General features: G+C 36.2%; 1 protein-coding gene across 2 annotated transcripts in view; it reads left to right on the forward strand.

Annotated features, from left to right (window-relative positions):
• PKN2 (protein kinase N2) overlaps positions 1-25,161 on the forward strand; it is a 163,687-nt gene that overhangs the window by 83,958 nt on the left and 54,568 nt on the right. For both annotated transcript variants that reach the window (XM_010360798.2, XM_030941799.1), the window contains exons 3-6: positions 8,301-8,455; positions 18,351-18,468; positions 19,123-19,268; positions 19,364-19,577. In XM_010360798.2, the coding sequence (XP_010359100.1) occupies positions 8,301-8,455; positions 18,351-18,468; positions 19,123-19,268; positions 19,364-19,577 (633 nt within the window). The remainder of the gene's footprint in view (positions 1-8,300; positions 8,456-18,350; positions 18,469-19,122; positions 19,269-19,363; positions 19,578-25,161) is intronic.

Here is a 25,161-nt window from a genome sequence, read left to right on the forward strand (position 1 = left end):
TTCTTTCTTTTCTTGCCATTTTTAGACTATTTTTTAAGAATCAATTATTAAAAGTTCGATTGTTTTAGAAATTGATTCATTTAGATAGTACATTGTGCATACTTATCAAAGGCAGTAGTCTGATTGCTGTTTTTATCTCTCGGACAATTTGAAGGCTTTAGAATGCTTTTATTTACCTACACCCTAGCTTATATTTTACTGTCTTACTAGGTTGGTGCAAAATTAATTGCAGTTTTTGCCATTGTAATTCTATTTTTTAAAAACCCCTTCATGACTTTTTTATTGGTTTATATAGTGGTCCTTTAAAATCATTCACATCTAAGCCACTTTATCTGTTTTGTTCTTTTTTGACCTACCAATTAGAATCACTTTTCTTCTTCCCAGAATACATCCTTTTAGCATTTTTAAATTTTTAATGAGTCTGTGAAAAACTGTTTTCATCTTTGTCTGATAATATTTTTATTTTGTCTTCACTGTTGAAAGATATTTTCATTGGAGATATACAATCTTTATTAGTCCATTCTCACACTGCTGTAAAGAAATACCCAAGACTGGGTAATTTATAAAGAAAAGAGCTTTAATTGGCTTATGGTTGCACAGGCTGTACAGGAAGCATGATGCTGGCATCTGCTAGGCTTCTGGGGAGGCCTCAGAAAACTTTCAATCATGGTGGAAGATGAAAGAGAAGCAAACACGTCTTACATGGTCAGAGCAGGAGCAAGAGAGAGAGTGGGAGGGGCTACACACTTTTAAACAACCAGATCTCACTATCGTGAGAACAGCACCAAGGGGATGGTGCTAAACCACCCATTAAAGACCCACACCCATGATCCAGTCATCTCCCACAAGTCCCCACGTTCAATATTGGGGATCCCAGTTTGACATGAGATTGGGTCAGGGACACAGATCCAAACCATAGGTGGTTGTATCCTTTAACATAAAGAAGCTGTCATTTCACCTTCTTCCACCTTTCAGTGTTGTTGCTGAAAACTGCCATAAATTTAACTGTAATTCTTTTGAAGGTACCCTTTCTCTGACGGCTGTGAACACTTTGTCTTTGATGTTCTAAAGTTTCACTGTGATATGTCCAAGTATGAACTTTTTTTCCCCTATATGTTTGTGCTTGGGGTTGATTGGGTATCTTAAATCTATGGATTGGCATTTTTATTAGTTCTTAAAAGGTGATCGTCATTATTTCTTTATATCTTGTCTTCAAGTCACTGTTTTTCTTCCAAAGCACCATAAGATATATTGGAGCTTATTTTTTTTTTCCTCTGTGTCTCTTTATGTCTCGTTTTTCCTTTCTTTCTCTTTTTAAAAAACTTAGCTATTTTTCAGTATTAATCTGCTATTTTTCTGTGTCTGGTCTGCTGTTAAACTCAGTCATTAAAATAGCTAAGAACACAGCACTCAAGATGCTTATAGTCTCAGAGGAAAAACAGATGTGAAAACAGATCATTATAATGCTGTGTAGTACACATTTCAATGGAGGGACGAAAGTATACTTTGAAGATGTAGTAGACTAGAGAATGATTAGGGAAGGTTTTCTGGAGAAAGTAATGCCTAAACTAACAATAGTATTAAAGAAAGCAATTGCATTTTATTAGAAAGGTTTTGAACACAGAATTTGACAAGGAAAAATAGTAGTGGAGAATTAGCTTGGAGCTAGATAGCCTAAGACCTTTAATGCCTAACCGTGAAGTTGGGACTGTATTTGGTGACATGGCTATTAAAAATATTTTGGTGGAGGAATTAATCTTGTCTACTTTCCATCTTTTTTTTTTTTTTTTTTTTTTTTTGAGACGGAGTCTCTCTGTGTCGCCCAGGCTGGAGTGCAGTGGCGCGATCTTGGCTCACTGCCAGCTCCGCCTCCCGGGTTCCCGCCATTCTCCCGCCTCAGCCTCCAAGTAGCTGGGACTACAGGCGCCCGCCACCGCGCCCGGCTAGTTTTTTGTATTTTTAGTAGAGACGGGGTTTCACCGTGTTAGCCAGGAGGGTCTCGATCTCCTGACCTCGTGATCCGCCCGCCTCGGCCTCCCAAAGTGCTGGGATTACAGGCTTGAGCCACCGCGCCCGGCCCTACTTTCCATCTTAAAGCACAACAATTTATATTGGCTAAATGTGTGTAAAGGTGTGACTTTATGGGCTTATCTCCAGTGCATTGTCTACTGTAACTTATACATGCCTAAAATCTCTTTGATCTAATATGTAAACATTAAAGCAAGTTTATTGAATTTGTATAACATACATTTTGAATTGTATAATGTTTAGAAGGTTAGAAGCATGCATAATTTCTTATAATACCCCCGAGAAAACTTTTTCAGTAATATTAGCAATATATGCAGCAAATGGAAATTTGTTTTTTATTGTAATCATGGGGTTTAGTTTCTTTAGCCAGCAAACTATGTATTTAAGAGCAGATTCACCTCTTTTTAAATGTAAAGGCAGTTGTTAAGAGTAGAAAAATGATAACCATTTTATAGAGTTTTTAAATTTTTTTTTAATGGTGAGAGTATTAATGGGGAGTAGGAAGTTCTAGTTATCCTTGTTTTGCAATATGTTTCACTATGAGAAAAAGTTTAAGAAATATACTGGCAACTATATGTTTTATCATGCTCGAATTTACTATAAAGTACAAGGAAGAAAATTGGAAAGAAGAAAGGTAGTGTGTAGGAAAGCAGGTTCAAGGGGAAAATAGATGAAATCCAAGGGTGACAACAGTGTTTCTCTGATTTCTAAATGGGAAAAATAGTGAACTTTATCAAGTTTACTTCATATAAGACATATTTAAGGTTAAATTTCTGCCTTGGTGTACACTTTTGTGACCTTTGCAAATAAATTCTCTAAGTTTCAGATTTTTTATTTTGTTTTTATTTTTTAGGTTTTTGTTTTCTTTTTCTTTGAGACAGAGTCTCGCTCTGTTGCCCAGGCTGGAGTGCAGTGATGCGATCTCGGCTCACTGCAAGCTCCGCCCCCCGGGTTCACGCCATTCTCCTGTCTCAGCCTCCCGTGTAGCTGGGACTACAGGCGCCCGCCACCACGCCCGGCTAATTTTTTTGTGTGTTTTTAGTAGAGACGGGGTTTCACTGTGTTAGCCAGGATGGTCTCGATCTCTTGACCTCATGATCCACCCGTCTTGGCCTCCCAAAGTGCTGGGATTACAGGCGTGAGCCACCGCGCCCGACCCAGATATTTTTATTTGTAAAATGAAGTTATATTGCAAACCTTTATGAGTTCTTGGGAAGATTAAATGAGCAGAAATACTGGCTACTTAGCTGAGCCCTGACTTGTAATATTATTGAGCCCTTATTACATTTTAAGCGTCGACCTAAGCACTATATAGGCTTTGTTTTTACAGTAACCCTCAATTTGTGGCTAAGGAAACCGTAGCACAGAGATGTTAAGTAAGTATATAATCAAGACCATACCAATGAGTAGCAACCACAGGATTTTAACCCAGGCATTCTGACCTCAGAGCCCTGGTTCTTAACCATTTTCTCATTTCTTATATTCCCGTAATCATTATTAAAACTGAGGACATACTTTTCCTTAAGAACAGTGTTATGTACTATTTTTACAAATTCACAGACTATCAGATCAATGGATATATCTTTTTTTTTTTTTTTTTTTTGAGACGGAGTCTTGCTCTGTCACCAGGCTGGAGTACAGTGACGTAATCTCGGCTAACAGTAACCTCTGCCTCCTGGGTTCAAGCGATTTTCCTGCTCAGCTTCCCAAATAGCCGGGACTACAGACGTGCACCACCACGCCCACCTAATTTTTGTATTTTTAGTGGAGACAGGGTTTCAGCATGGATGGGCTTGATCTCTTGACCTCGTGATCCACCTGCCTCGTGATCCACCTGCCTTGGCCTCCCAAAGTTCTGGGATTACAGGCGTAAACCACCGTGCCCAGCTGAATATTTCAATATCTTAGTACAACCTGCTGTAATGTTTAAGAATCTATTATATAGTGTCTCTAACAAATTGTAATCTGTCTTTTGTATAAGTGCTTCCAGAGACGAGACTTTATTACATTTAAAGACAAGCCATTTTATTGTTAGATAACCCAAAACATAAGGAATTTATGTTGTGACAAAAATTTTGCCCTTACTACCTTTTTACTCATTGGTTCTAATTCTCTGTCTTGTGGGGAAATAGTAAGTGGACAGCTTTCATAGACAAATATTTAAATGTTTAGACAGGAATCATTTCTCCTTCCCATCCTAGGCTAAACACACCATCAACTGTTTTACAGACAACACATTTTCATACTCAACTAAGGGCCTTCTATTCTGAATGCATTCCAGTTCTGTAAAAAAAAATGTGCTTACTATAAGCTATCTTTATATACCAAATTCTGTGTAATTTCCATTTCTTACAAGATTCTGATATCATTTATACAAAAAGAGAGAAGAAAATTAAAATGTTCCCAGATCTGTTCAATCATTGTTATAATATGTAGTTCATTTATGGACTCAACAGAGATACTCTTTCTACAGTGGGTACTGCTGGTTAATATTTATTGCGTATTTACTATGTACCACACCTGTTTCTAAGCTCTGTAGATATAATTTATTTAATCTTCACTATAATCCTGTGAGGTACATGCTGTTTTCACCATTTAACGCATGAAGAAAATAAGGCACAGAACTGTGAAGTACCTTACCCTATATTACATGGTTTGTACTGAATCTCAGTATCAAAACTGAGACTCAAACCTGGGCACTCTTAACCACTATACTAGATATATACTAAGTTGCTCTTTTGTGATTTGATTTGAAAACTTACCTACATTTTATATCAGTTTTTTTGGGCAGCCCATTTGTAATTTGGGGAATCCAATTAGAACAGAAACCTTTTCTGAATTAATTGTGTGGCTTTGCTGTTTCCTGATGTATAAAGTATGCATAATACCTGTCTCAAAAGGTTATTTTAAGGATTTATATGCACACATACACGTGTTTGGGCAGATATCATTAAAGCACTATTATTTTACATCCTAGCCTAGTATCTCTATTATTTATTTATTTATTTATCTGTTTATTTTAGAAACAGCATCTGACTTGGTTGCCCAGGCTGGTCTCAGACTCCTGGCCTTAAGTGATTCTGCTGCCTCAGCCTTAATATCTATATTTTTATATTAATTAACAAATTATAATTGCATGTGTTTGAATTAGTGAATTTTTTAAAGAGAATATAAAACTTAATATGAAATACGTTCATTAAAATGGTTAGTCACACCATCTTATATTGTAGAGGAGTGAAGGGAACCTTGAAGCACAAAGGTAAAGTAACTTGCAGCTTAGGCAGTTTTCCAGTGATGACCAAGTTACTTATCATCTAAAACAGGGTAGTACCCTAGTCTTCTAGCTTTTTTAGAAGTAAAGGGACCTAGTGTGGATAAAAATACAAAATACTAAACTTAAAATATGAAGAATTTTGATTGAAGGTAAGTGTTCCAACAGGCCGGGCACGGTGACTCATACCTGTAATCCCAGCACTTTGGGAGGCTGAAGGCAGGTGGATAATGAGGTCAGGAGTTCAAGACCAGCCTAGCCAAGATGGTGAAACCCCGTCCCTACTAAAAATACAAAAAATTAGCCGGGCGTAGTAGCAGACACCTGTAATACTAGCTACTCGAAAGGCTGAGGCAGAGAATTGCTTGCATCCAGGAGGCGGAGGTTGCAGTGAGCCGAGATCACACCACTGCACTACAATCTGGGTGACAGAGTAAGACTGTCTCAAAAAAAAAAAAAAAAAAAGAAGTGTTTCAATAATAATGGATTATCCAGAATAAGATGGTTCCTTTTGAAGTTTTATTTGTTTTTGCAAAATGAAAATTATTTACTTGGAAAATTATAATTTTCAAAATCTGCAGGCATTGATTTTTTATGCATTAATAGTTCCCATTTTTATTTTATTCTAGAACAAATTTATTTCCATGAAGCTCATCTTTAAATGGCACATGTTTTGAATTTTTAGGAACTTTACTAACACAGAGATTTTGAAAATATTCCCATTCCTAAAATCATAGAAATCTGTAAAGCAACACATTATGCTTTTTTTTTCTTTTACTTTTATTTTAAGTTTAAGGGTACCCGTGAAGATTTGTTATATAAGTAAGCTTGTGTCTTGGGGGTTTATTATACAGATTATTTTGTCACTCAGGTATTAAGCCTAGTACTCTACAGTTGTTTTTCATGTTCCTCTCCCTCCTCCCACCCTCCACACTCCAATAGGCCTCAGTGTCTGTTGTTCTCCTCTGTGTGTCCATGTGTTCTCATCATTTAGCTCCCACTTATAAGAAAGAACATATGGTATTTGGTTTTGTGTTTCTGCATTAGTTTGCTGAGGATAATGGCCTCCAGCTCCATCCATGTTCCTGCAGAGGACATGATCTCTCTCTCTCTCTTTTTTTTAATGGCTGTATAGTAGTCCATGGGTGGTGTGTGTGTGTGTGTTTATATATATATACACACACACATTTTCTTTATTCAGTCTGTCATTGCTGGGCATTTAGGTTGATTCCACGTCTTTGCTACAATGAATATACACATGTATGTGTCTTTATGATAGAACAATTTATATTGCTTTGGGTATATACCCACTAACGGGATTGCTGGGTCAAATGGTATTTCTGTTTTTTGGTCTTTGCAGAATCTCCACAGTCTTCCACAATAGTTGAACTAACTTACACTCCCACCAACAGTGTATAAGCATTGCTTTTTCTCTGCATCCTCACTAGCCTCTGTAATTATTTGACTTTTAATAATAGCCATTCTGAGCCAGGTGCAGTGGCTCACACCTGTAATCCCAGCACTTTGGGAGGCCAAGGTGGGCAGATCACGAGGTCAGGAGTTCGAGAACCTGACCAACATGGTGAAATCCCGCCTATACTAAAAATACAAAAATAAACCTTGGCATGATGGCGTACGTCTGTAATCCCAGCTACTCAGGAGGCTGAGGCAGGAGAATGGCTTGCACCTGGGAGGCAGAGGTTGCAGTGAGCCAAGATGGCGCCATTGCACTCCAGCCTGGGTGACAGCAAGACTCCGTCTCAAAAAAAAACAAAAAAAGCCATTCTGACTGGTGTGAGATAGTATCTCATTGTGATTTTGATTTGCATTTCTCTAATGATCAGTGATGTTGAGCTTTTTTTAATGTGCATGTTGGCCACATGTATGTCTTTTCAAAAGTATCTATTCATATCCTTTGCCCACTTTTCAGTGTACTTATTTTTTCCTTGTTAAGTTCATCATGGATGCTGATGTTAGACCTTTGTCAAATGTGTAGTTTGTACAAATACTTTTTCTCACATTCTGTAGGTTGTCTGTTTACTCTGTTGATAGTTTCTTTTGCTGTGTAGAACCTCTTAAATTTAATTAGATCCCATTTGTCAATTTTTGCTTTTGTTGCAATTGCTTCAGAGAATATTATGAACACCTCTATGCATATAAACTAGAAAATCTAGAAGAAATGGATGAATTCCTGGACACATACACCCTCCCAAGATTGAGCCAGGAAGAAATAGAACCCTTGAACCGACCAAAAGCAAGTTCCAAAATTGAAGAACCTGCCAACCAAAAAAGCCCAGAACCAGATGGATTCATAGCCAAATTCTACCAGATGTACAAAGAAGAGCTGGTACCATTTCACAGAAACTATCCGAGAAAATTGAGAAGGGACTCCTCCCTAACTTATTCTGCGAAGTTTTATTTTTATTTTTTAAATAGAAGCAACACAGTATCCTTTATGAGAGGCTATGGACTTGAATTTTTCATCCCTCTGTAACCTCCTTCTGCCCTGCATCAATTTGATATTAATGGATCAATATTTTTGAAGCATTAATACACTGTATTTCAGATAACCTTAGTTCTCTTTAAAAAGAATTACCTTAATTGAATTTGTATCATGTTTGAATATGCTTTATTCTCCAGCTAATGAGGTTATAGTAGGAAATTTAGTTTAATTATTGAATAGACTAGTCAAGTTGGTTTAAAAATAATAGTGTTGGAGAAACCATGGACAATCTTCTAACTGAGTTTCAAACTTAATTCACTTTTATATTTTAAGTGGAATCTACCCTGGGAAGTAGTGTTGCAACTCAAATACTTTTTTTTTTTTTTTTTTTTTTTTTGCATGAATTGGTTGAATTCATGGATTATCTATAAGTATAAGGAAGTTTCATTTAGGCCCATCTCAAAGTTTGAAAAACGCTGTTTATTTGCAAAATATTAACTTCCAATTTTAAGCAGCAATTCATTCTAATAAGTAATTTTAACAATATTTTATTTACAGATTGCCCAGGGACTCCAGATACTCCAAATAGTGACCCTCGTTGTTCTACTAGCAACAATAGATTAAAGGCTCTACAAAAACAATTGGATATAGAACTTAAAGTAAAACAAGGTGCAGAGAATATGATACAGATGTATTCAAATGGATCTTCAAAGGTAAGTGTAGTAAATAAATGTAACTACTTAGTCATTATTTGCAGATTCCATAGTTATAAATTTACCTACTCAATAAAATTTATTTGTAACTCCAACATCAGTACTGGTGGCATGGCACTTTGGCAGTCATTTGTGTACATGCCTGGAGTGGGGGAAATTAGAATTATCTGATGTGCTTATTTCCAGCTGAGGTCTAACAAGGTGATTTTGTCGCCTTAAGCTATGATACACTAAAAAGTATCCTTTTTGAGATCTGTTTAGTGCTGTGTTTTTCACATTTTTGTGCTTTTAATTGGTAATTTCACTGTTTAAACACTATATTATGACATCTGAGATCATTTTGACCTCAAAATTTGAAAGAGTGAATAAAAGAATTTGGAAACATGTTTTGTTTCGTGGGTTTTATTTTTGGGGGGTAACATTTTAAAAATTGTTTATTCCTACCAAGACCTAGCTAATCAAAAATTTGACCTTATGGGTAAATGATACACAGAGCTTTCCGTATCTGCAAGTTTTCTGTAAATCTAAAATTATTTAAAAAGAAATTATCTAAAAAAATTTAGTCTATAATGAGTTTTCCACATTATAGACCACTCTCCCAAGTTTTTGGGAGAGGGCAAATGAAAAGATGGGACATTTTGGCGTCATCAATAATTGCTTGGCCTAGACCTGTGCATTCTTGGGAATCTGGTATGGGCATATAACTCCTAACTGAAAATCAGTGTTATGTGGAACAATTCTAATAGGAACATGTCCTTGTTATTAGGTATAATGCAGAAAAAAAAAAAAATGTTGTAAGCCACTGAACCAGATTATCCTCAAGGTTCTCTTCAGCCTAAGGTTCTATAGTTTTAATAATTTCCAAAAATTCTGAGAAGGATATAAAGTTATAAAATATACCTTTTTACTTTCAACTCATGTATTTTAAATATTTTTGTCTCTGCAAATCAATTTTTTATATTTTAATAGATATTTTTAAAATAATTTCATAATAAAAGTTCTTATGTATTTTGTTTGTTTCAGTTTAAAAAGAATTTGAAATCAGAGGGAAATTTTTTTTTCTTAGTCATGCATCCTAGCTATTCACCCCAAATGAAATTTGAGGCTAGGCCTGGTGACTCACACCTGTATACATAGCACTCTGGGAGGCTGAGGCAGGAGGATTCCTTGAGGCCAGGAGTTTGAAACCAGCCTGGTCAATATAGCAAGACCCTGTCTCCAAAAAAAAAATATTGTTTAAAGAGAAAGAAAAAAAGACATTAGGGAAGATATCAAAAAGAAAGAAATGTGTACTTTTTATAAAAAAATGTTTTAGCGTTAATTATGAGCATAGATTTTATGTTCAAAGGAACTTTTTGTTACTTTTAGAGAAAGGTATTTGTTCCTATTTACTTATGTGATATTTGATAGGATATTATTTCACTAACTTTGAACATTTCTTATTGGATGATAGAGTTATTTTTTGTGCTGTTATTTTTAGCACTGACATTTAGTTTTAGGGATTTTATATTTTTATAAAATGTTATTTTGACCTTTTTTTTTTCCTAAGTAAATACTTTGTTCCTAGAACTGGGATTTTAGCACATTATGCTGAGCATTTTTAAATTAACCCAGCTACTACCTTTGGAGTAAAGTTTTTAAATCTGGGGTGGAGGGATTGGTTTGAGGGGTTTATGAACCCTTTGAAGTTATAGGAAAAGGAAGTGTCTATGTTGATAGTTGTATGGATTAAAGTGCTGTAGGTTACACCTTATTAAAGTGGTCTTTAATCCACAAAAGATTACTAACCACTACTCTAAGTTGAACAGTTTTGTACATATTAAAAGTAAAACAAATAGATAACCTAAAACAACCACAGATTCAAAGTGAACAAGGCTGTGAGCATCCTGTTAAAACAGATATGTCAATTTTGCATAGGTTTTTATTTTTAATTAGATTTATTAATTTGAGAGGGACTCAAATGGATGTCCAAAGCCCATTTGCAACTACTATTGTCTCTGAGATAGGCCTGCCAGTTATTTCTGTCTAGATTCCACCTTAACTGTTTTTATTTTTCATCTTTAAACTTCTCAAAGGGTCAGAGTACATCGTTTTAGATTAGGGAAAATTATAAATTGTAATTATGTGGAATATTAATTTGTTCTTTAAGGATTTAGTTAAAAGTTTGATAGCCATTATGCTAGGCTGTGGGGAATAAGTGTAATAAAGATGGTCCTTATTACATACTAGGTACTTAATAGATAATATCCTGCTTTTAAGAGACCCACTATCTTAAAAGGAGATATATCATGTGTAAATAGTTACAGTGTGTAATAGTGATTTGTTTGACTGACTTTGGAAGCACAATGGAGAATAATCATTTAACTGCCAGAATGAAATCTTTTAAGTTTTAGTATGATATTTGAAAGATGATTTGGCATTTAATGAAAAATTACTTTTTAGGGATGGTGGTGTGGGTGAATGCAGTATATACACAGTAAGGAACTATGAAATAGCCTGGCTTATTCTAAGGAATGAAAGTGATTTGGTGTGGCTGTAGCACAAGTTCTTAGCATATTTCTTACTTAACATATCTGATGGTAGGTAAAATGTACTTCTAATAGTAAGAATTGTCAACTCTAGCAGTCATTTTCAATTAAAAGCCATAGGGAAACAAATCTGAATCTCCAGAAAGACATTCATTTTGTTTGGGAAAAGTCCTCCAGGTGATTCCATTAGGGCTTCTTTCCCTTCCCCACCAGTGGAGTTTTAAGTGGGTGAGGCATAGTGAGAGATATAACGTAACTGAAAGAAAAGCCAGGTTATATGGTAGTTTGCACAGAATTAAGCAGTTGTGATTATCTTACAAGATAGATGGAGCTGCTGAAAGCAGGGAGCTCCTTTTAGCAGGGAAAATACACAATCAGATTTCAAGTTTAGAAATTTCACATCCATCTGGTCAGGTGTGGTGGCTCACGCCTGTAATCCCAGCACTTTGGGAGGCCAAGGTGGGCGGATCACCTGAGGTTGGGAGTTAGAGACCAGCCTGACTAACATGGATAAAGAAACCCTGTCTCTACTAAAAATACAAAATTAACTGGGCATGGTGTTGCATGCCTGTAATCCCTGCTACTTGGGAGGCTGAGGCAAGAGAATCACTTGAACCTGGGAGGCGGAGGTTGCCGTGAGCCAAGATCACGCCATTGCACTCCAGCCTGGGCAACAACAAAAGGAAAACTCCATCTCAAAAAAAAAAAAAAACTTCACATCCATCCTCCTCAGACTTAAAGAATTAATTAAAGAAGGTCTTATATGCAGGCAGTAAGTTTAAGTAGTGTTTTGCAGTAGTACAGGTTAAATAGCTTCCTTTCTCTTGTAACAGCAGTGAAAACAGTGAAGATAAGAGTCATACTTTTGGTATCTTGGATATGAGGAAGGAGGCAGAGTCAAAGATTATTCTTAGATTGGTTATGTGGATAGACTGATAAATTATGATGCCCTTCACAATGATAGAGAATTCATGAGGGGGAGCAGATTTAGGGACAGGGATGATTAATTCAGTTTTGCAGTAAAAATTGTCAACGGGACTCTGGTTATTGGATTCTACATGATTAAATTATTACCCTTGTGCATGTTATGATCAGAGCTGTCCTTTTTAAATTTGTCAGATATTTTCACCCTCCTGCTTCAGAACCCTCCAGTGGTTTTCCCTCATACTTAAAATTCAAAATTCTTATTCTGACTCTGAAAACCTATAGCTTCTGATCTCATCTTCTAAAACACCTTCATCTCTCATTACACTCTAGCTACACTAGCTTCTTTTCTATCCCTTTAACATAGCAACCACACTCTTACCTCAGGGCTTTTGCATTTGCTGTATCTTTGCCTAGGTATCTATTCTCGCAAGTACTTTTGTGGCTTTCTCCCTTCATTAAGTCATCTACTTGGATGCTACCACCTCAGCAAGCTCTTCACTACTTATCCTAAGATAAATAGCAACCTCTGTCTCTTCTTATCCCTTTATTGCATTACCACTACCTTAAATTACAATTTATGTGATCAGTTTCTTTATCATCAGTTTTCAGCATTAGAATATAAATTTCATGCAGGCAGAGACATTATCTTGGTTATTACCATATCTTCAATACCTAAAACAATACTACATTGAAGTAATTTGCTACAAATACTCAATAAGTATCTGTTAAAACAATGGATACCGCTTCACTGCCCATTTATGGCCATTTATCTTCCTCTGGCCCATAATTTACACATTGTTCTTTTTCTTATTTCATATCTGTGTGTACTGTAATTATTTTCATATTATCCCTTTTATGACTAACATGTTTTTATTGTCAGCGCAGGGATCTGAGGAATGGGATGCAGTTATTTTACCCTGTTACATAAATAGTATAGCTTGCCATTTTCTTATTTGGTAGTGTGGCTTTAAGCAGCATCATTGTTTGTTGTTTTTTTTTATCATTTGAAATGATCTCTGGGGGCTTCATGAGACATGTTAAAGACATGCCTGCTGTTTTGTTGTTGTTGTTGTTGTTGTTATTGTTTTGAGACAGAGGCTCGCTCTCTCGCCCAGGCTCAAGTGCAATGGTGCAATCTCGGCTCACTGCTACCTCCCCTTCCCAAATTCAAGTGATTCTCCTCCCTCAGCCTGCCTCCTGTGTACCTGGAATTATAGGCACACACCACTATGCCTGGCTAATTTTTTGTATTGCTAGTAGAGATGGGGTTTCGCCATGTTGGCCAGACTGGTCTCGAACTCCTGACCTCAAGTGATCCCCCACCTGGCCTTCCCAAAGTACTGAGATTACAGTCGTGAGCCGCCGTGCTAGGCCATGTCTCATGTTTATAGAATCACTTGAACCTGGGAGTTTTTGAGACTTCGTCTCAAAAAAAATAATAAATAATAAAAATAAAGACATGTCTCCTGCTCATATATTCAGGCAGTAAACCAAGGTATTTATTAAAATTTGGGGTTCTTACCAGCATCTTGCATTGGTTTTAAGTGTTCCCCAATCCTCCACATATGGATATACCAGACTGTCCATCCAGGTCTCCCCAACCGCCAATCCTCCAGTCTTGTTTGTTTAAGCTTTGAGATCTAATTGATATAGAAAAAAGTTGCAGACATTTAGTTATACATTTTGATTAATTTGGATGTTTCTATACATATGTATGCATATGTGATACCACCATGACAACCAGGTTACTTGCAAAAGTACCCTTGGGTTCTTTAGTGGAAGTTTGTTTTTGTTTTTTTTGTTTTTGTTGTTGTCGTTGTAAAAGCACTTAACCTGAGAAAATCTCCAGTCTTGACATATTCCACACTTATTTATTATAATGACTCGGGAAGCCTTTCTGGATTCCCTCAACTACAATTGATTCCATTTTTTTTTTTTTTTTTTTTGGAGACAGAGTCTCACTCTGTCGCCCAGGCTGGAGTGCAGTGGGGCAGTCTTGGCTCACTGCAGCCTCCACCTCCCAGGTTCAAGTGATTCTCGTGCCTCAGCCTCCTGAGTAGCTGGGATTACAGGTGGACACTACCATGCCTGGCTAATTTTTTGTATTTTTGCTAGAGGCAGGGTTTCACCATGTTGGCCAGGCTGGTCTTGAACTCCTGACCTCAGATGATCCGCCCACCTCAGCCTCCCAAAGTGCTGGGATTACAGGCATGAGCCACCATCCCTGGCCTGATTCCATGTTTCTTGGGAATTTTCTTCAGCTACTTTTAACTTCCTAGTGCATATAATAATCATTTATGTCTTCTAGCAAATTATAAGCTTCATAGGGTAACATTCTGATTGATTAATATTTATATTTTCACTGGTCTGGCATGTAATTTATGGCTTATTTCCTATATGTTGCTTTAACATAAATGCGTGATGAAAAAATAAGAATGATTGGCCTATTTATTACCTAGATGGTACTAATAAGAACAGTGATTGGCTTATTTGAAAGTTTTCTATGTGATGTAATGTGTTGTAATGTCCCACTGTAGCTTGCAAAACAAAATGTTATTTTTTTGTAAAATAAAAAACATATAATTTAAAAATAGTATAAATGTTTAGTTATTCTTATAATTGTAAAATATTTATTCCAAATATAATTACCAGCATTATAGAGTGCCAATTACTAATAGTTCATTACTTTAGTCTATTAGGTTGAGCCATATAAAATTGCTGTTTTTTTAGTTCAAAATCAGTCAGACATTGGCATTTTCATGTAGTTCAACCTTATATATGTAAAAACTTTCCCAAAGTTTTTATCAACATAAATCAGATTTCTCCAATATATAAACCAGTTCATATACTCCAGCCTTATCTCTTCCCTTGTACGTATTATGTGCTCAATAAAAATTCCATTGAATGCCTGAAAACATAAAACTGATATGTGATAACTATGTATTGCCTGTGATAGATAATATCCAAAGTCCATTTTAAAAGTTTCATCATATTTTGACATCCTGCAGATCCTCCATAAATTTCTGTGGGAAAATTCACCGATTTTTAAAATAAAATACAAGTGCTGTTTCTTGCTTGTTGGATTGAAATAGTGAAGAAAGGAGTATTTCCAAAGAAGTAAAATGATGGAACTACTGTCATTTTGCATGACAATAAAATAATAAAAGAAGTAGCTTAATTGAAGAGGGTAATATTATATGGTTTACTTAATATTTATACTTTTACATTAGAACTTCAAGACACTTAATCATTATTTTTATTGTCCTAAAGAGAACATTTTAATGCCAATTATGTACTAGGCAAGATAATTTTAGTTTAATAGTAATAAAAGTTTTATATTGAAGAGAATGGTATCACAATTTACATAGTTTATGCAAGAAACCTAAGGCTTTCAGAAAATAGGTAATTTGTCCAAGTTTATGTATAATAAGATTTGGGCTCAAGTCTGTCTGACTGCAAAATACAGTTGTCCCATTAAATTATGGGCTTTGGAATACTTTTACTCTAGTCTGATCTCAAAGAAATTCAGTCATGCATTGCAGTACAACAGGGATACAGTCTGAAAAAAGCATCAATGGGTGATTTCATCATTGTGTGGATATCATAGAGTGTACTTACACAATTCTAGAAGGTACTAGACTATATGGTATAGCCTATTGCACTTAGGCTGTAGTAACAGCATGTAACTATACTGAATACTGTAGGCAATTGTAACACAATGGTAAGTACTTGCATATCTAAATATATCTAAACATAGGTGTATGTATTCCATTGTTGACCTAAATGTCATTATGCAGCAGTCTGGCCAGAAGGTATTTTCTAAATGACTGACTTTGGGAATATGAAAGAAATAGAAGAAAAATTTTTTAATTTCATAAATATGCAATATTTTTTCCTCCATGGTATATTAACCTGAGTTTGGTATTCAGCAGAGTATATCTCAGCTCACTTTTATTCCCCTTATCTCCAGTCTTTTTCTTCTTTATTCAGTGTCAAATAGTGTGTGTTTGATTTATTGAAATAATACTGCCGTCATCAAGCGTGTCTCTTGGGTTCTAAGAGACATGAATCTCCGGGAGGATACAGGTTGATTGTGTGCTATTTTATTTCCAAATTAGTACTGATTGCCTTAGTTATTAAAAATAGAGATGCTTAAATAAAATGCAAAGCTTGTCCTTTCTTATGAGTAAGTACTTTCTAACTTGATGCTTAATCAATTTGTGTGTGTATGTGTGTGTGGATACCAGTCTTTAACAACTGATGCAACTCTAAAAACAGGAGGTAGCATTAACTTCTAATATTTCTTTTTAAAATTTCTTAGTTTTCTATAGTTGCTGTAACAAAGTATCACTAATTTAGTGGTATAAAACAACAGGAATTTATTATGTTATAATTTTATAGTTATTTTGTCTTAAGTGAATCTTACTGAGCTTAAATCAAGGTGTTGGCAGGACTGCATTCCCTTCTGGAGGATGTAGGGCAGAATGTTTCCCTGTTTTTTCCAGCTGCTGGAGGCTACTCACACTTCTTGGCTCCTGGCTTCTTCTAAGCCAGCAATAGCAGGTCCAGTTTTTCTCACATCACATCACTCTGACCTTTTCTTCCTCCCTTTTCTACATTTAAGGACCCTTGTGATTACATTGGGCCTATCTGGATAATCAAGGACAGTCTTTGTATTTTAAGGTCAAATGATTAACAACCTTAATTCCATTTGCTACCTTAAATCTCCTTTGCCATGTAAGCTAACTGAGGCTTAGGACATGAACATCTTTGAGGAGGTCATTATTTGGCATACAGTTCCTTCTGTCACTCACATTCAGTGTTACTGGAACTAAGCAATGGTATGCTATTGCATTGGTTCATTTGTGTTACTGTAAGGGAATATCTGAGACTGAGTAATTTGTAAAGAAAAAGGTTTATTTTTGGCAGGGCTGTACAAGAAGGATGGTGCTGGCATGTGCTTCTGTTGAGGGCCTCAGGAAGCTTACAGTCATGATGGAAGATGAAGGGCAGCCAACATGTCACCTGGTGAGAGGGAGCAAGAGAGAGAGGAGGAAGTGCCAGGCTCTTTTGAACAAACAGCTCAACAACCAACGTGAACTCATAGAATGAGAACATACTCATACTGTGAGGGTGGCACCAAGCAATTCATGAGGGATCTGTCCCTGTGACCCCAATACCTCCCAGTAGGCCTCGATTCAGACACTGAGGACTTACATTTCAAAATGAGATTTGGAGGGACAAACACCAAACCGTATCAGGCATTAACGTAATTTCACTTAATTCAGAGCTTTTTTTGAAATCTTAAGAGATGACAGAAGTCTATTCTCCAGCTTTATTAAGAAGGTCTCATTTTTTGACATTAAAGTTTTTCTAGGGACCTTTCTGATTGTCACCAGGGTTGACAAATGCTGTTTTCTACCTCTCTTAGCATAATTAATTGGAACACAAATGCTATCTGATTAGGTTTCTATTTTAGGTTTAATCATGGAGGCATTCATTTCATACTGTGTTTCTGAATCTTAGAGTTATTGATCATAGTAAAGAAAAATTCTGTATTTTTTGTGTATAGCAAAAATAAGAAAATTACAAATGTGAATTTGGATTTTGATTTTCTAAAAAATAGTAACAAGATTCAAACCTACAGTATCTGTTAGCAGATAAATGGATTGTGCTGTATGTGTGTATATATATTTGTATATACATAATGAAATATTGTTCAGCCTTAAAAAAGGGAATACTGCCATATATGACAACATGGGTGAGCCCAGAGGACATTATGCAAAGTGGAATAAGCCAGACACAGGAAGAAAAATACTGTATGATCTCACTTCCCTGTGGAATCCAAAAAAAAGAACTGAATAAATAGAAACACAGTAGAATACAGTTACCAGCAATAGGGAGGAAGAAGAAATGGGGAGAAGTAGGTCAAAAGGTACATATTTAGAGTTAGGTAGGATGAATAAGTCCAGAGATCTAATATATAGCATGAACTACAGTTAATATTATATACCGAAAATATGCTAAGAGAGTAGATTTTAGGTACACGTAATACATATACACCTGAAAGGGGTAACTGTAGAAGGTGATGGATCAGTAAATTTGTTTGACTGTAATAATCATTTCACTGTATGTATGCATACCAAAACATCATGTACACTGCAAGTATATACAATAAAAAATAAATTTTAAAAACACAGCCATAATATTTACTTCTCTCCCAAACTGTCTTAACTAATGGAGTTGTTTTTCACAATTATCACCTTGTAAGTTTGATGGCTCTTTTTTTGTAAATGTATCAGTAAGATATATTATAGCACTAACAGCATTCTTTTAACTGTTTTTCACTTGCTGATATATCACTTGATCTGTTTAGAAGATATGAAAATGTTTCATTTTCCCCTTTATTTGCTTAATTTTGCAAACTTTTTTTTTAATAGGATCGGAAACTCCATGGTACAGCTCAGCAACTGCTCCAGGATAGCAAGACAAAAATAGAAGTCATACGAATGCAGATTCTTCAGGCAGTCCAGACTAATGAATTGGCTTTTGATAATGGTGATGGAATAAATTGTCCTCCTTCTTATGAGCATAATGGTGCTAAATAATCTTATGTAGGAACAGGGCAGTGGTTCAAAGTTAAGGGGGAGGAAGCATTATTATTACTGTCTTTTTTTTTTTAATCTTGAGTTTTAGACTCTTCACTTAGATAGATGCTTTTAGATATTTGGCCCTTATATTTCAAGAAAATATTGATCTAGAATGTATCTCTTCATTTAAATAGATTATCAAATACTTACAATCAGTCTGTATTTTTAAAACAATCTGTTACCTGTTTAAGAGTATGACTTTGTTTTCTTTTGTTTTTTTTTTTTTGTTTTGTTTTGTTTTATTTATTTATTTTTAATTGCAGAAGAAATCTTTACAGCTAGTTGCTAAGAGGAGTAGAAACTTGCAGTCTCCCAGTGTTACAATATTTGGATATCTTTCACCTCTAAAATCTTTTTTTCAGATTTGTAATTTAGATGTATAATGACAAAAATGAAAAACTGAATTTCAATATCATATCAAATACTTTTATTTCAGTGTTTATTGATGTAAGGACTAAATTATTGTAATGTTACGGGAATTCATTTCTTTTCATGATTTTAATCACTGCAAATTGGAAAGTCAAATAAATGGTGCAATTAAAAAATTTTTTTTCCCTTCTAGCGAAACCTGTGATAAGTCCTCTTGAACTTCGGATGGAAGAATTAAGGCATCATTTTAAGATAGAGTTTGCAGTAGCAGAAGGTGCAAAGAATGTAATGAAATTACTTGGCTCAGGAAAAGTAACAGACAGAAAAGCACTTTCAGAAGTAATTCTAAATAAAATTTTTATTTGGTTTAATAAATACATTATTCAAAGTACGTGATTATTTAAGTGACAACAATTGTCTTTTCCCTGTGCAAGGCTCAAGCAAGATTTAACGAATCAAGTCAGAAGTTGGACCTTTTAAAGTATTCATTAGAGCAGAGATTAAATGAACTCCCCAAGAATCATCCCAAAAGCAGTATTATTATTGAAGAACTTTCACTTGTTGCATCACCAACACTAAGTCCACGTCAAAGTATGATATCTACACAAAATCAATATAGTACACTATCCAAACCAGCAGCATTAACAGGTATGTAGTGTATATCCGTTGTTTTTTGTGTGTATTTTTGTCTATAACTGGTTCTGATTTAATAATTGAAAAACTTGTGCATAGATTTTGTTCAATTATGATAAGATACACATAGAATAAAACTTGTTGTATTAACCATTTTAATGTTATTCAATTTGGAAACATTTAGTATATTCGCAATATTGTGTGACCATCACCACTACCTAGTTTCAAAGCATTTGCATCATTCCAAAAGGAAACGCATACCCGTTAAGCAGTCACTCCTCATTCCCCCTTCCTCCCAGCTGCCAGCAACTACTAATTGTCTGTCTCTACAGATTTGTTTATTCTAGATATTTCAATGATAGAAATTATATAATTTGTGACCTTTTTTGCCTGGCTTCTTTTACTTAGCATATTGTTTTGAAGGTGCATTCATGTTATGTATGAGTACTTCACTTACTTTTAATGTCTGAATAGTATTCCACTTGTGGGAATATTCCAAAATTCAAAACTTTTTGTGCACCCAACATGATGCTCAAAGGTCATGTCCAAGGAAATTCTCATTGGAGCATTTTGGATTTGGGATTTCAGATTTCCAGATTAGGGATGCTTAATCGGTAAGTATAATATAATATAAACATTCCAAAATCTGAGATACTTCTGGTCCCAAGCATTTCAGATATGGAATACTCAACCTGTATACCATATTTGATTGACCTGTTTGTCAGAGCATATGGGTTCTTTCTACCTTTTGACTGTTGTGAGTAGTGCTGCTATGAACATTTATGTGCAGGTTTTTGCTTGAACATCTGTTTTCAATTTGGGGGTTCCTAGGAGTATAATTGCTAGGTCATATGGTAGCTATATCTAAGATTTTGAGGAACTGTCAAACTGTTCTTCACAACATTTACATTATTTTATACTTCTAACAGTAATGTATAAAGTGGGTTTCAGTATCTCCAGACCCTCACCAATAGTTATTTTTCTTTCCTTCTTCTTTGATCATGTTCTAATAGGTCCATTATTGGAAGTATGGTAATATGTCTAACTGTTTCTGTAGAACCGTCTCTGTTTCTCCCTTCAGTTATGTAAATTTTTGTTTCCTATATTTGTGGGCTCTGTTGCTAGGTCATGTATGTTTATAATTTTTATATCTTCTAGATGGATTGACTCCTTTACCTTTACCTTAACTCCTTTATAATGTCCTTCTTTCTCTCCTGTAATAATATTTAATTTAAAGTCTGTTTTGTCTGATTTTAGAACAACTACCCCTACTTTGTTTTGGTTTTGTCTTTGGGTTCAAATGAGTCTCTTTTAGATTATATATTATTGTGTCCTGTTTTATAAGCTCCATTCTGTCAGTCTGTGCTTTTTTTTTTTTTTTTAATTCATTTTTATTGAGACAGTCTCACTCTGTCGTTATAGCCTCCCACTCCCAGGTTCAAGCAATTCTTGTGCCTCAGCCTCCCGAGTAGCTGGGATTACAGGCATGTGCTACTGCACCTGGCTAGTTTTTGTATTTTTAGTAGAGATGGGATTTCACCATGATGGCCACACTGGTCTCAAACTCCTGGCCTCAAGTGATCTGCCTGTCTTGGCATCCCAAAGTGCTGGGATTACTGGTGTGAGCCACCACATCTGACCAGTGTCTGCTGTTTAATTTAATAGTTTAAGACAATTATCCAGGTGAGGTTGCATGCACCTGTAGTTCCAGCTTCTTGGGAGGCAGAAGCAGGATAATTACATGAGCCCAGAAGTTTGAGGCTACAGTGAATTGTGATTCTACCACTGCACTCCAGCCTGGGTGACCGAGCAAAACTCCATCTCTAAGAAAGAAAGAGAGAAACATTTAAAGTAATTACCAATAGGATGTAATAATCCTGGTGGTAATTACTGAGTGGTAGGTTAAATTTAATAGGTTTATAACACAGTCCCCCACAAACTGCCATCACTTCATAAGCAAGCAGCAAACTTAGAGTTTCCAAGGCCACGTGCACTCCTGACCAACTGTCTACAGATTCCAGAATTTCTACTAGCATCTCAGCTCAGTAATTTGCTGGAACAAATCATAGAACTCAGGGAAACACTATACTTAGGATTACATTTTTATTATAAAGGATACAAATTAGGATCTTCATGGCTCACTGCATCGAAAAGAAAATAAACATAAAGGGGAAGATCTTAGAGGATCTCAAACACAAACCTTATGCGTCCTTAGGATATATCACCCTCCTAACACATCAGTGTCTGTCACTGATCAGGAAGTTCACTTGAGCATTGAGTGTGCAGAATTTTCACTGGGGCTTTGTTACATAGGTGTGATTGAGTGAATCATTGGCCACATGATTGAATTCAGTCTCCAGCGTTGTGCCCCTCCCTAGGTCAGGAGGTCAGGCTGATTGATATGTGGCTCAAAGCCTCCACCTCCTAAAGATATGATCATTCTTTCTGGCATGGCCAGCCCCCCATCCTGAAACTGTCTACAGGCCAACCATGAGTCACCTTATCAGGTGTGGTCTGAGGTATCCACTATGAATAACAAAGGCACTCCTATCACTGGGGGAAATTCCAGAGGTTTAGACTTAGAGGCTGTCTTCCAGAAACCAGGGACAAAAACCAGCCAAATTATTATACAACAAAAGGGCTTCTGGCATTTTGCAGGTTTTTTGTTTTTTGTTTTTGTTTTTGTTTTTTTGCAAGTGTTTATCTTTTTTTCTCTGAGTTCTAGTACTACCTTCTTTTGGTTTTAATTGAATTTTTCTACTCCATTTTTATTTATTTATTTTCGAGACAGGATCTCTGTCAGTGGTGTGATCATAGCTCACTATAACCTCAAACATCTGGGCTCAAGCAGTCCTCCTGCCTCAACCTCCTGAGTAGCTAGGAGTACAGGAACATGCCACCACACCTAGCTAATTTTTAATTTTTTGCTAGGAGTAGGGTCTCACCGTGTTGCTCAGGCTAGTCTCAAACTCCCAACCTCAAGCAATCTTCCCACCTCAGACTCCCAAAGTGTTGGGATTACAGGCGTGAGTCACTATGCCCAGCTTCTACTCTACTTTTCTTATTCTCTTCTTGCTCCCTTTTCTGAGATAAATATATATATTTTTTCTCCTACCTCAGCCTCCCTAGTAACTGGGAGTACAGGTGCACACCACCACACTCAGTTTATTTTTTTTGTAGAGACGGGGTTTCTCTGTGTTGCCCAGGCTGGTCTTCAACTCCTGGGCTCAAGCAATCTGTCCGCCTTGGCCTCCCAAAGTACTGGGATTACAGGCATGAGCTACTATGCCTGGTTTATCACTAAATCTTTAACTCCTCACAACCACTCACCTTACTGCCTCTGTAGTTTTTGCCTTTTCCAGAATGGTCATATAGTTGGAATCTTACAGTATGTAGCCTTTTCGCATTGGTTTCTTTCACTTAGTAATATGCATTTAAGTTTCCTCCATGTCTTTCCATGGTTTGATAGCTCATTTTTGGTTTTGTGCTGAATAATATTCTATTGTGTGTATGTGCCATAATTTATTCTTTCATTTACTGAAGGACTTCTTGGTTGCTTCTAGGTTTTGGCAGTTATGTATAAAGCTGTTATAAACATCTGTGTGCAGGTTTATTATTTTCTTAGTGATTACCCCAGTGATTATAACTAATGTCCTAAATTTATTATAATCTTATCTTTAGTAGCCTACAAAACTCCTTCACTGTGCCCTTGTTATATATTGTCACAAACTGTCTTTATGCACCATATACCCATTAATATAGGCTATAAATATTGTTTTATGCATTAGTCTTTTAAATCATAAAGGAAACAAAAAGAAGAGTTACTTAAAATATAGAAATACTGGCTTCTGGCTGGATGCGGTGGCTCACATCTGTAATCCCAGCACTTTGGGAGGCCAAGGCGGGCAGATCATGAGGTCAGGAGATCGAGACCATCCTGGTTAACACGGTGAAACCCCATCTCTACTAAAAATACAAAAAAAGAAAAATTAGCCAGGCATGGTGGCGGGCGCCTGTAGTCCTAGCTACTCCGGAGGCTGAGGCAGGAGAATGGCGTGAACCCAGGAGACGGAGCTTGCAGTAAGTCAAGATCGCGCCACTGCACTCCAGCCTGGGCGGCAGAGCAAGACTCCATCTCAAAAAAAAAAAAAAAAAAAAATACTGGCTTCTATATTTACTTATGTAGTTAATTTTACCTGCATTTGTCTTCCTTTCTTCCTTTCTCCCTCCCTTTTTCCCCTCCATCCCTCCTTCCCTCCCTGCCTCCCTCCCTTCCCTTCCTGACCCCTGCCTTCGCCTCCCACATCCTTCATTTCAATAAAGGCTTTTTTAGCATTTCTTATGGGCGGGTCTCCTAGTGTCTACCTCCCTTAGCTTTTGTTACCTAGGAACCTTTTTATTTTTTTTCTTTTTTGAATGATAGTTTGCTATATATATAGAATTCTTGGCTGGCAATTTTGGTTTTTTTCCAGCACTTAAAAAAATGTCCAACTGAGCACAGTGGCTCAACACCTATAATCCCAGCACTTTGGGAGGCCGAGACCGGTGGATCACTTGAGGTCAGGAGTTTGAGACTAGCCTGGCCAGCATGGTGAAACTCCATCTATAGTAAGAATGCAAAAATTAGCCAGGCATAATGGCGTATGCCTGTAATCCCAGCTACACAGGAGGCTGAGGGAGGAGAATCGTTTGAACTCGGGAGGTGGAGGTTGCAGTGAGCCGGGTCGTGCCACTGCATTCCAGCCTGGGTGACAGAGTGAGACTCCGTCTCAAACAAAAAAAGTCCTCCTGCTCCCTCCAGGCCTTTATGCTTTGTGATGAGAAATCAACCGTTAATGTTACTGAGGATCCCTTGTAAGTGATGAATTATTTTTGTGTTGTTGCTTTCAAGATTTTCTTTGTTTTTTCACAGTTTAATTATAATGTGTCTTAAAGTGGATGTTTTTGAATTCTGCTTAGATTCTTTGAGCTTGATGTGTGGGTTCGTGTCTGTCTTCAGATTTGGGAAGTTTCCAATCATTTCTTCAAATATTCTTTCTTCTCCTTCTGAGATTTTGATTTTTGCCTACATTGGTGTGCTTTATGGTATTTCTCTTAGACTCTGATTTTCTTCATTATTTTTTCTTTCTGCTCTTAAGACTAGACAAGTTCAATTGATCTGCCTTGAAGTTGGCTCACTTTTTCTTCTGCCTGCTCAAATCTTGTATGGAACCTCTCTAGTAAATTTTTTCATTTTTGTTATTATACTTTTCAATTCCAGAATTTCTGTTTGGTTCTTTTTTATAATTTTTTTTTCTGTATTGATGTTCTCTTACTTGTTGACACATCACTTTTCTTGTTTCCCCTAGCATTTGTCCGTGGTTTCTTTTAGATTTTTGAACAACTTAATTTAGTAAGTCCAACATCTTGGCTTCCCCAGGGACAGTTTCTGTTAATTTCTTTTTTCTGTGAACTGACCATATTCTGTTACTGTGCTTGCTTCATAATTCAAGTACTTCCTTTCCCTGGTATACTTACTCACAAATCAGATTCTACTCCCAAAGATTTCGTTTTTCTGCTATATGTTGAATGTACTTGTTTGCTTAGCAACTTTTATAGT

This window comes from Rhinopithecus roxellana, chromosome 12, assembly GCF_007565055.1.
Source record: "Rhinopithecus roxellana isolate Shanxi Qingling chromosome 12, ASM756505v1, whole genome shotgun sequence".
NCBI classification, from domain to species: Eukaryota; Metazoa; Chordata; class Mammalia; order Primates; family Cercopithecidae; genus Rhinopithecus; species Rhinopithecus roxellana.